This window comes from Lepisosteus oculatus, chromosome 6 (genome assembly GCF_040954835.1).
Source record: "Lepisosteus oculatus isolate fLepOcu1 chromosome 6, fLepOcu1.hap2, whole genome shotgun sequence".
Taxonomy (NCBI): Eukaryota; Metazoa; Chordata; class Actinopteri; order Semionotiformes; family Lepisosteidae; genus Lepisosteus; species Lepisosteus oculatus.
The window spans coordinates 20,537,520-20,549,784 of NC_090701.1; the positions used below are offsets into that span (position 1 = coordinate 20,537,520).

Sequence of the window (12,265 nt, forward strand, 5' to 3'; positions counted from 1 at the left end):
TTTTGACAAAACAAATGTATGCCTTTATACCAGATTAGACTAATAAGACTAGTTATGCTTTATTTGTAATTAAAATATAATAAAGCATTATTTGGCTTGCAGTTACTGCAGAATGCAGATGCTAAAATACTATTGAATAACAGATGGAAGAATGTTATTACTAGGTTGGCATGAAAGCATTATTGGTAAGCATATTGTGAACTTGATTTCAAAATTTGTATTTACAGCACTTAAAATTCTAACACTTGGTCTTTTTAGTGAACACTAAGACAGTGCGATCTGCTGCTGCTGGCTTGCTTTATAGTCCAAACAGCTTTCTGATATACAGTAGGTTGCAATGTACAGTACATACAGTATAATACAGCCTTACCTTAATGAAGTTTGTTCTTAGTCTAACGGTTGTAGTTAACTTTTAATAAAATTTGTATTTTATTACGTTTTCTCTTTTGTTAGTTTTTAGTAAATCTTTGTAAAACATATTTTCTGAAACAGCCTGTCTATTCTTCCTTATTCACCCATGTGGGTTGTTGATGTGAGATATTGATTCTAAACTGTGTAGGTACTGTATACTGTAACATAAAATTATTAATAGAAATACTGTTACACAAAAGAAGCCAAGACAGCTCAGACATCTTTGTGGACTCAACTATTTTTGGGTGTTTAAAATCATTGTAGCTATCTTGCAAACTAGATGCAATGAACCCATGTCTTCAAAGCTTATTCGAACCTTAGCTCTGTATGATATAGACTTCAAAGCAGAAGCTTTTTTTGGGAAAGAGTCTCATATTTCTCCACCATCCAGTCATGCTTTAAGTTGCCTTTAACTCTGATGAATTTTAAAAAATCCCGAGAGGCTGCCCTTTACTGGTCACTATTTCTGTATTCTGAGGACACAAATCTCATAGTGGTTCTTTAACAAGAATGCTTGTGAAAAGCATTCCATTAACTATGCAGCAACTTTATGTGACCAGTGTGACAGAACTTATTATTCTGTAATCTTGCCAAATGGCATCAGGCATTAGCTCTTGAAGTTCTTCCGCTTTTTGTCCTTCAGACTGAAAAGTTAAATAATACTTTAGTTAAAGCGGTAAAAATAGGGCCGGTTTAAAATTTAATAAGCACTTCAGAATTGGCAGTGCTGATGTGATAATAAGAAAATAACCTTGACAGGTTCCCAAGATGCATTCCTGCTCAGAATTTTTGGAATACTGTAAGTCCTCTGTTTCCCCACCAGCTACAATGGCTTTAGCTTTTCAATCATTTCCATGAACCATTTTTTTTTTCAATTTGCTCACCTTTGACAGCAGTTAAGTAAGCTCGCATTTCCCTCTGTAGCCTGCTTCCTTCAGCCTGTTAAAAAAAGACAAACAGCATCATCAAGTTGGAGCAACATGGGTCAGATGTGCTCACACGATTATATAGGTGTTGCTGACACACCCTTCCCCTTGCATAGGTGCAAAGGTGGTGGGGGGAGGGGAAATGAGTCTGCAAAACCGAAGGAAAGACGTCAGCGCCCAGGACTCCCAGACTGGCCACTTCCAGGGACAGGACACTACAGAAGTTGTGAATGACTGACATTCAATAGATTAGTATTTGAACTGTAATAAAGCAATGGATGACATGGTGGTACAGTGGTTAGCACTGTTGCCTCTCCATGGTGGGGGCCTGGGTCCAGTTCTGGACATGGGGTTCAATATGTGTAGAGTTTGCATGGTCTCCCCATGTTCACTTAGGTTTCCTAAGGGAGTGCTGGTTTCCTCACACATTCCAAAAACATACCTGTAGGTTAATTGTTTTGTGGGAAAACTGGCTCTTATGTGAGTGTGTGCTTGTTTGTGTTTGTCTCTGTCCGCTCTGTGATGGGCTGATGTCCTGTCCAAGGCATATCCTGCCCGGTGCCCTTTGCATAAGTACTGTACACCATCATAAGAACAAATAAAAAGAAGCTATTTGGCCCATCTAGTTTTACTCAACTATTAAAGAAAGCTAATGATCTGGACAATAATAATTTTACCTCACCTGTCCCTGACCTTCTGGATTTGTCCTTGCCCCTTGTTACCTTTTAATCTCTGTATTTCCTTTATCTTGGTGCATTCTTCTTGCTTTTGCATTTACTTGTTCTTGCACATATTTAATTTCTCTAGGAAATCCTCCATTTGGCCCTTTTTTATCTCATACAGTCCATCTAGATTAATTTTAAAAGACCCCTCTGGCATGTTATGTTGAGTTGAAACTACCTCTATTACAGGAATTATACAGGACCTACAATTTTGTGGTCAGAGAGGACACAAGTCAAAAGGTTTGTTAAGATACCAGGGCCTGGATTATAGAAAACGGATCCACTACCCAATCACAAATCTAGCAAATTACAGTGTCTTTCCATTTGCCGGAGATTGACTGGTAGGTCAGTGTGGATTTAAAATCAGCCTGGGTTTCATTTAATTTCTGCAGAATTGATCAAGCTGCTTAATCCACGCTCAACCTTTCTTCCTTCTTATACGTACACACTAAGGTGTACGTATAAGAAACTCAGGGTGAGAAAAATATTCAAGCTGATTTAAAAGGACAGGTAATTTCAGTGGTGTATTGCGGTGTTTCTTTTAGGATGCAAAAATCATTTTTACAAATTTTATTTGATTTTTTTTTTCTTTCTGTGGCACTACATTTTTCATCATTGGTAGATGTGAGTCATAGGTTACAGCTCTCTCTGGGAATTGCTACTGACACTCATATTATTAATGCGAGATCCTAAAGCTCTGTTTAAAGATTCAAAGCAGGCAATTAAATCGGCATGAGTCACGGCCTGGAGCTGTATATCTCTACTGCTGCTACAGGATTTCTATCGTTATATTTCACTTATCTGAATCCCTAACACAGTACATCACCATCATGTTTGAATTAGTATGGAAGCTTGGTACCAGGGATTAGGTATAGCAGTCCAGCCCAGTATAGACCTTTAGGCAGTTCTGACTAATTGGTTTGAACTATTGCTGGGATGCAATAGAAAGCAGGGATGGAGGGAATATGTGCTGTGTATTCTATAATGTATACACTGTACATTTTTTAAAAATCTGTAGTAACACAGAAAGTTAAAAAAATATAAGGTTTAACATACATTTTACTACACTATTCCATAACAGAACTCTATTATCTTAAGGAAATGGCTTGTGTAATGTTACCTTTTGATATATCAATTATAAATATACACTGGCATAGCATGTATGGCCAAATGACTTCCTCTTATACAGTATGTTACCTTCCCTAATTTGTAAGCTGTTGTTAAGTTCAGTAGATCTTCTATAAGAGATAGTAGTTGCCTACAGAAATGATCCATTCCATAGCTCTAATGTTGTGAGAGTGAGAAAGTTATACAGTACAGTCACTGTGCAGAGTAAAGAGCACAAATGCGTTAGGGCATTCCAGAAGTCAGATAAGGCTGTTAACAAAGTGACACTTCAGTAAAAGCTGTGGGCTTCATTAATGCTCTATGCTAACAGTGATTTGAAAGGTACATTTATTGCTGTGATTTTCATAAATGTCTCATTAACATCTCTAAGATTTTATTTTACTGAGTACATTATACTCGTAAAATACATTTATAGTACAGTATTTTACTGTACTCTCACCTTCAGACACCTCTGGCAAACTCAAATACTGTATGTCAAAAACAACAATATGATCCCTTAGTATTTCACTGACACTTAAGTCTTTTCCAAACATAACTCATATAATTCCTTTGAAATTGAATATATAATAATGCTTTAAACATTCCTGGGCAGCAGACCTGTCTAAAAACATATTATTTTATATATTATATAATATTATATATTATATATATACCGATGGAAAAAAGAAACACAACACCTCTTCTTCCACACTCTGGCCCTCCCATCTGCAGGGAAAAGGCTGGAGAGTGACTCATCCGTGAAGAGAACCTGATGCCACTGCTGACGAGTCCATCACAGCCTTTGTCTGGCCCAAGCCAGTCGGGTGTGACGTCTAGGAGGTGTGAGCAGAGGGTCTCTGACAGGTCACCTTCCTCTAAGGCCAGCAGCATGGAGGCTCAGTGTCCTGTCACTGACGCGGGCATTGTGTCTGCTGGCAGCTGATATGAGTAGTAGACCTGAAACAATCTCTCAGATGGACCAGTCTGATGTGTTTGTCGTGCTCTAGTGTGGTCACTCGAGGGCAACTGGATCTTGGAGGTCATCTGTCCTGCTAGTCTGCTGAAACTTTCTCTGCAGTCAGGACACAGTGAAACGGCTTACTCCATAGTGTCTGGCAACGCTGGCACATGACATGCCTGACTGCAGCATGCCAATGGCCCTCTTCCTTGCTCCTGGTGACATTTGAGGCATTTGGAATGCATAGAAACCTGACTAACTGTGGTCTTTTTCTTCCAGTGACGTACGCTTTGAATTAAGACCTTTTTAAAGGTGACCTGATCAGGCATTGTTACACCTTGACCTCGTTGGGTAAAAGTGCTCCTAACAAACTTTCATGTGATTGGCAAGTTCCAATGCTTCACTGCACAAGCTGTACTGCTGGTCAGAAGGCATAAAACAAATTGACAACTTCTTGTGAAAGTACATAAGCTATAACTATAGTATTCTCATTCCAGAAAATGTTGCATTTCTTTTTTCCATCAGTATATTTTGAAATGTGAGTGAGGCCAGGGAGCATAACAGCTGTTAGCATTACTGGTGGATATGAAGGGGGTAACCTACTACTGTATTACTATAACTAAAGAACTTTGAGATCCTTTGGATAAAAAAAGTGTTATATAAATCCAATGAATTGTGAATTAAAACATATTTTGCCTATTACAGTAAATGTAATTTACTAAGCAGTGACAAGAAAAGGTGTAAAATATTGATGTAATGTAACATACTATAGCTATCATTTAACAACATGAATTGTTGACTGAAAAGACCCTTATCCTAATATCAAAATAAAGTAGTTTCAGGGCAGAAAACAACAAATGAAGTTTATCTTTTTAAAGGACTAAAAAACATCAAATTATTTTTTTCAATTTTTAATATATTACTGTTTAAAGTTTCATGATTATGTAATAAGTCATACTCAGTATGCTCAGATTTAAGGACTGAAAACTAAACCATGTCATAAAACGTGACCTTGTGAACACTAGCTCAAAGACCCAAACCAAAACCAAACCATTATATAGAAAAATACACGTTTGATAAAAAAGCAAGAGCAACAGATTGGCAACCTGCACAAGGAGGTAGATGGAGTGTTATAAATAGCTTGTCCACGTTTCATCTCTGTTAACTCAATCACTGAATGTACTTCAACATTGAAGTGACAGAATTTGGTTATTTCAGAAAAATCAAGTGTGTTTCACCTCTGAATTGAACAGTGCATGTTTACAGTACATTCACACATGATTCACAATTGCTCGCCTGAATTTTGTTCTGAAAAAATCTGAAAAATCGTGTTAAATATTTTTTCTAATTAAGGAATGGGATTTAATATTGCATTGACAGGCATACACTGTATATACAACCCTTAATCACATCTATCAAACAGTATTTCCATACAGGAATGGAAGTGTGCCACCTACTGGACCACCAACACCACATCTAGAAACTGTAAGTCACCAGTCCAGTCTTGCTTAGCTTAATGAAAGGGATGCAAAGAATTTAAACTAAGTACCGTGTCCAGCATTTGTCTAATACCCAAAACACCGTCCAGCACATTGACTCCTTGCAAAAAAGAAATTTTATAAAAATTGTGATAATGCAACCCCAGGAGTTGAGAATTACACAGCAATGCAATAAATACAAAATACAAACTGACATTTTCTCAGTGGAAACAAAGTTAAGCTATGTTATCATGTGCAGCCAGCAAAGTGCTTCAAAAGGCACTTTCAATAGTTTTAACAAGCTCAAGGAGGGGATTTAAAGGTGTGTTAAAACAGTAATTTTACTGTCTGAATGTACACTGTTTTAAAAGTGAACATCGGTATTACTGGAGAAATCTCTTTGATTAGCTGCTTCATTATGTGTGAAAATCTCTACCCCCTCTGCACAAACATTGTAATTTGCCTTAATCACAACAGAGCCTTGAAACTTCACAATTTAATCCCATAGCTACCACAAACTAAAAACAAATTATCTCATAAACCTTGGAAATGGGTTTCAGTTAAGGAAAATTAGATGATAAAACTACCCCCTGGATATTTCTATCAAACTGAAAATAAATACATTTGTAGTTTTCACCCACCAAATATTCTTACATTTGCAACACAAGAGAAAACAGGACCAAAGATAGGAATGCAGAGCATCAATTATGACAGTTAATAATAAACATGCAATAATCAAAGTAAGAGAAATCTGATATAGTTGCTGCCCTCTTACCTGATTGAGCAGCAATATTTTTTTGTAATGTGGTGACCAAAATTGTACACAATGTTCTAAATAAATCTTCCTAGTTTATTGCACGAATCTAATCTTTAACGGGCACAATGTAGAGTTGCCCATCAAACCTAGAATGCATGTCTTTGAGAAATGGGAGGAAACGGAGCATCTGGAGAAAATCCATGGGAACACAGATAGACCAACACAAACTCTGAACAGAAGGAGTTCTGCCCACAAGTTAGAATCGAAAACCAATATCTGTAATGGAGCAGCACCAGCTATGTTGCTCATAAGAATGGTAAAAGTGCAAAAATAGCACACAATTATATTGTCCTACACTTTCTTTAGATAAGATTTTATTGTTCCCTGAGGGAAATCTTTTATGGACAGACAGTACTCCTGTACATTTAAATAGAATGCAAACAAAAAAAGAAGAAAATAGAAACATTGCACATTATTCTATTACACAAAATAAGAAAAGCATTGCACATCACTCTATTGCACATGTACAGTACACTCAAGTGGGTTGTAAGAGTCAATTGTGTTTATCCTTGACATTTGCAGCGACAGCTTTAATGGATAGTGGAAGAAACGAATGTCTGTATCTGTTTGACTTACATTTGGGAACCCTAAAACGTTTGCCAGAAGGAAGAAGTTGATATTCAGAGTTGAGAGTTGAATCCAGAAATCCAGAGTTTAGAGTGAATTTCTAATCATTTTACTAACAAATCACATTCTAAGCCTTTCATCACATCTGCAAAGGCTGGTGTTTTAGTTCAGATCCCTTCTTCCTATACCACTGATGTTATTTTTCTGATTCCCCTGCTGTTCGGGCTCCTGTATTACAGAAGGCCTGGTTAAGATTTTTATTTCCAAAATCTTATAACATAAGGAGGTGATATAAAAATACTACAGCCTTTATAGCTATGCCATGGTTATCTAATTGCATGAATATAATGAGTACTCTGATGGAGCTAGTCCAAACTCCTGCAAGGCCAACATTCTTTAAATTTTTCAAGGAGATTTCACAAACGAATTTGTGTAACAATTACAAAGGATGACATAATAATAATTATTACAACAGAAACAGAATGGAGCCTCATGCTAGTTTCCCTTAATCTATTTCTTTGCACAAAATAACAGTCATGTCCTTAATCAAGACAACAGAAATGTACTGTACATGCATTACTTAACTTTACTGTAGTAATTGTAAAGTACGGAAGCTTATTAACGCCACCGAGAAAAAAAGATTAACTTGTTTATGCAAGATAGTATCTCTTTTATACAAGAAAAGTATCTTGTTTATACAAGAAAATTATTCAGATTAAACACAATAGTTAATTTGTGAACAATGTTGCCCACTATATTAAACATGGTATATTGCATTGTTACAATATATGTGATAATATTTCCCAAGCAAAGTAGCATTGATTTTAACAACAGTAGAATATTGTCACACTCCTCTTTTTTTGGAAAAAATGCATGTTCTTTTTTTTTGTATACATGAAGTACAACACCATGTGTTGTTGCAATAGTAATCCTCCTCAGTACGAGAGGAACCGCAGGTTCAGACATGTGGTGCGTGTGCTTGGCTGAGGAGCCAATGGTGCGAAGCTACCATCTGTGGGACTATGACTGAACACCTCTAAGTCAGAATCCCGCCTAAACGCTTTTTCAACACCTTTTTAAAAAAATCTTTTTAACAGCATTAAGCATTCCCAGGTTAACTGTGTATCGTTTTCGCTGTTTCTGTGACAGGTAGAAATGCCGCGGCTTTCTAAACGTATGCTCTTCCGGAGTTTGTCATCGGCTGATGGGTAACTGCAGCCCTTTTTTTTAGATACGGAAAAGAAAGAATCTCAGTCTGTCCTTACTAGGCCCAGTTGTAGCAAAGGTCCATTCTACCACATCGGAAGACCTGACACAGCAGGAACAATGTCTGTTACTACCTTTATTCTACCCCATCTCCTATAATTCTAAGGCCTAAGCCAATGACGCTAGCATTGCTTTCCACTAAGAGCTGTATCTTTCACTGAGGTCAGCTGAAGGGTCCCAACTTCCTGCTCCAGCCACACTTGATACCCCTCTACTCACAGCCCACAAGCTCCAAACAGACTGCCCTCTGACACACCCTTACCAGTTTATTTCTATCCCCAGGACCAGTTTTGTTCCCCTCCTTTTAGGTACTGCATACAACTGCCTATTGGCATTTCTCTCACCCTCTCAGGTACTGTGTGATTTTTATCTTAACCCACACAGATGTGAACCCTTTTGGTGCTCATGTCTCCAGGTTTTGAGGAAGTTATTTAAGCTGCCGGAGCAGCCTGCTGCTGTGCTGTTTGCACGTGAATTGCTCTCACAGGAGAAATCTGCGTAAGAGCGTGTGAATGCACATTCCTTTGATCTTACTAAAAATCTTAATAGCCTGGATTCTCTGTCATAGGCTGTTTCCTTGATCCATGTGCACTGCTCTGCTCTCATGTGAAAATGTGTGCTTGTCTTCCTCTCCCACACATTTTCTCCATCTCTCTATACAGGCGATTCACTAACTGGCTGTTCTCACACACATTTCATTTATTTCTCTATCTTTATCCCTTACTGATGTGCTCCGAACGCAAACTATTGCTAATCCATTTGTAGTGTGCTCTCTGAAGGCACCAGTTTTGTAGGGTTTGGGCATTTACTGGGACAATTATTAATTGTAGCAGTAAGTCACAAAATGATTCTTTTGATGGCCTTAGAATCCAACCATGCGATATAACTCAAACAACGCACACACACAGGAAATAATACATGAGGATACATTTATTAATACATAGAATATGCATATAAACCTAACAGATCTTGTCGAGAGGGTTATCAGAATACAAAAGGTATATACTCAGTCAGTTACAAAGTGTTACACATATCAAGAGGACATACGTTCAGTATGTCATTCATTGAGACCGTTTCGTAAATGAACTTGGTTATAACTTCTACATTAGGTACTCAAAACATGTACATAACTCTTAGGAATTAAATTGATATCAACTGGTTGGGATAACAATTGAATTCTCGAGCTGTAATGCAGTGAAGTTGAATACTTATCCAATCTTTGGGGATTCAGATCTCCTGCGGGCACAAAGAAACAGTTGCAGGCTGTTGCTGTCCAATCCGCGCTCTCTGGCTCGGTGCCAGGCTGTGCTGTGCGGCTTGCGACGGTAAGTTAGTGTTGGCTTTAACTAGCAAAGTTTGTGCACAGGAGAAAAGATGACTGTGGGTCCCAGCAAGTCAGGAAGAGGACCGGTTCATTCCTGATGAAGAGCTAGTTCTGAATAGTGATTCAGCTGTCCACAGTTCCAACCTGTTCACGAGGCCTGCTGCTGGTGCTAACCTCGGGTGGATCCTCTGGTTACTCTCTGGCAACCTCCGCTCTAGACTTTCAGAACAAAGGAAAGTTCTGGCACTCGGACACATTGGCCGTTCCGTGGTTGTCCCGGGCTGAGTCTCAGGATGGTCAGGAGGCGTGCTGCGAGAATGTCCTGCCCTTTGGAGCCTTCTGCTCCTGGGCCGTCCTGCTCTGGAATTCTCCTTTGAATTCCCTTTAGAAAAGTCCACAGAATGTCAGAAATCCACTGAATCTCTCAGGCTCTCTGTGTTGCCTGTTTTTACCTGGAGGAACTTCAGCTCGTTGATTGGCTGAAAGTTCCATGGGCATCAGAGTCCCACATGGGTTACTCGGCCCTACCAGTCCCTGATTGGTTGATCAAGGTGAGATATGAGTCGCTTACTCCTGACACTTAGGAATGCAATCCAGATGTCCATCTGGCACTCCCTAGACAGATAGGCGCCAATGGATGACCATTGATCATGATAGCCAGGCTTAGCTAAGTGCATCCCCCTTTGGGAGCTGTCCCTTATCAAAGGAAAACATCTTTAAATCAGCCTGCTTGAATAGTTTCTCTGTGGCTGCACCACAGAGATGAACAGAGAGATGAGGCCTCATTTGGGAAAGCACCGCAACACTTAATTCTGTCTTATTAACAAGCATTGTCACTACACATTTTTATCATTAAAAAGAAGGGTATTTATAGTAACAAAATCATCTATATTATCTTAACACATTCTGAATGAAGTAAAACAAGATTTCTAGCTTTACAAATTTGAATGTTTAACATGAAAATTAAATAAGTACTTTATACATTAGTGTGATTATCAAAGTTGAAAGGCAAAGCCCAGGCACTGTAGATACTGTATGTTTGTTTATACTGACGGTAAGCACAGAAGCATTGACATTAAGTTCTGCAACCTATGCATCCAAAATGATATATTTATTCAGTCCTTAAATATTTATATATGGATGTTTACCTGTTATACCTTCTGGCACATAGGGGCAGGAACATCCTGTTTCCATGACATTAGTTTTTTATGGGACAGGGTTGTTAGCCTTGTGCCTAACCTCCAACATGGAGGACCTGGTGCCCAATATGGGACACGAACCCACTACCCTGATAATATGAGTCTCATGCTCCACCAACAGAGCTAGCTGCAGCCCTAAATATTTATATTTATCCTTATATATTTCTTACATATTGAAGAAAGCAGACTTAATCTGTTTCTATGAAATTAGAAATGATTATTTAAGATGACCAGAGAAGAGCTCAGAGAGCTATATGAATTCTTCATTAGTTGGGCATTCTATGTAGCTAATCATTCAAATTTCTTTCTGACACAAAATTCTGGTCTTTATATGATATATCCAGTATATACTGTATAAATGAAGCACTTGGTAACGTAATGTATGTACTTGAGAGTTAAGCACCTCTGCTTGATTCTCCAGAGGCCTTAATAAGCTTATTTCAAACCTACAGACTGTACTCTCATTTCTTATATCCAAACACCTCAAATATTGAAAAAACCTTTTAAGATTTGGATTCACCAGATTTGTTTATATGCATCTGATGTGGAATAGCCAGTTGTGGGTTTTTTCACATCTCGGCAAGTAGCTATAAACTGGGAAACCCAGAGGGTAGAGAAAGAGGATGTGCAGGCAGACTCTTCCTACTCTTCCACATGCTGTAGACAGACCTGGCTGACTAATCTTACCCTACCCTCAGCAGCACTCAGCCACTCACCAGCTTCTGCTTTTGGGAATCCTGGTCAGAGTTGGCTAGTGACATAACCCAGGCTCAAACCTGTGACCACAGAGCTCAACCTGCACTCAGTCAAGTGCCTTAATGATTGAGCCACTTAGGAGTGTTTACTTAGGCACCTGTTTACAGTATAGTGTCCCCATCACTATACTGGGGCATTAGAACCCACATGGACCACAGGGTGAGCACCCCCTGCTGGCCCCACTAACACCTCTTGCTGATGTTACTGTAACAGTCCCACATACACAGTGCTCCCTGTGGCATCTATTGAAGAAATACTAAGAATACAAATATACTTCTTTTTAAAATAAACAACAAAAAAGCTAAATACTACAAATAAATACTACTATTTGATAGCTGTACCTAGAATTTTTAATTTATAGTATAGGTCTTATATTTACAGTACATTTAAATCAAATCTGGTCTGCCACAGCAAATAAGTTTGACAACACTGCCCTAAGTAATTAAATGGTATAAAAAGTTAGAATAATTCTTCTACAAAGGAATTCAATTGACCAAGCTTGGCCTCACTTTCTTGTTCTTGAAAGGCTAATTTAAATACTGTTCCCCAGCATTATTACATTATTGAGTTCAAGCTGTCACCAATTTATTTCATCTGTCAGAAACTCAGAAAAGCTCAGCAACATTCATGCAATCTGTAGATTCAGTGCTAACTGAATTAGACACTATTTACAGCCAAGCAGAGAACAGAACAAAGAAACATTTAATCGGTTAACCTTGATCACTTATTCATTA

At 38.3% G+C, this 12,265-nt stretch overlaps 1 protein-coding gene across 8 annotated transcripts in view; it reads right to left on the reverse strand.

The window, feature by feature from the left end:
• amph (amphiphysin) overlaps positions 1 to 12,265 on the reverse strand; it is a 111,086-nt gene that overhangs the window by 58,157 nt on the left and 40,664 nt on the right. For all 8 annotated transcript variants that reach the window (XM_015354457.2, XM_015354454.2, XM_015354461.2 and 5 more), the window contains exon 3: positions 1,296 to 1,350. In XM_015354457.2, the coding sequence (XP_015209943.2) occupies positions 1,296 to 1,350 (55 nt within the window). The remainder of the gene's footprint in view (positions 1 to 1,295; positions 1,351 to 12,265) is intronic.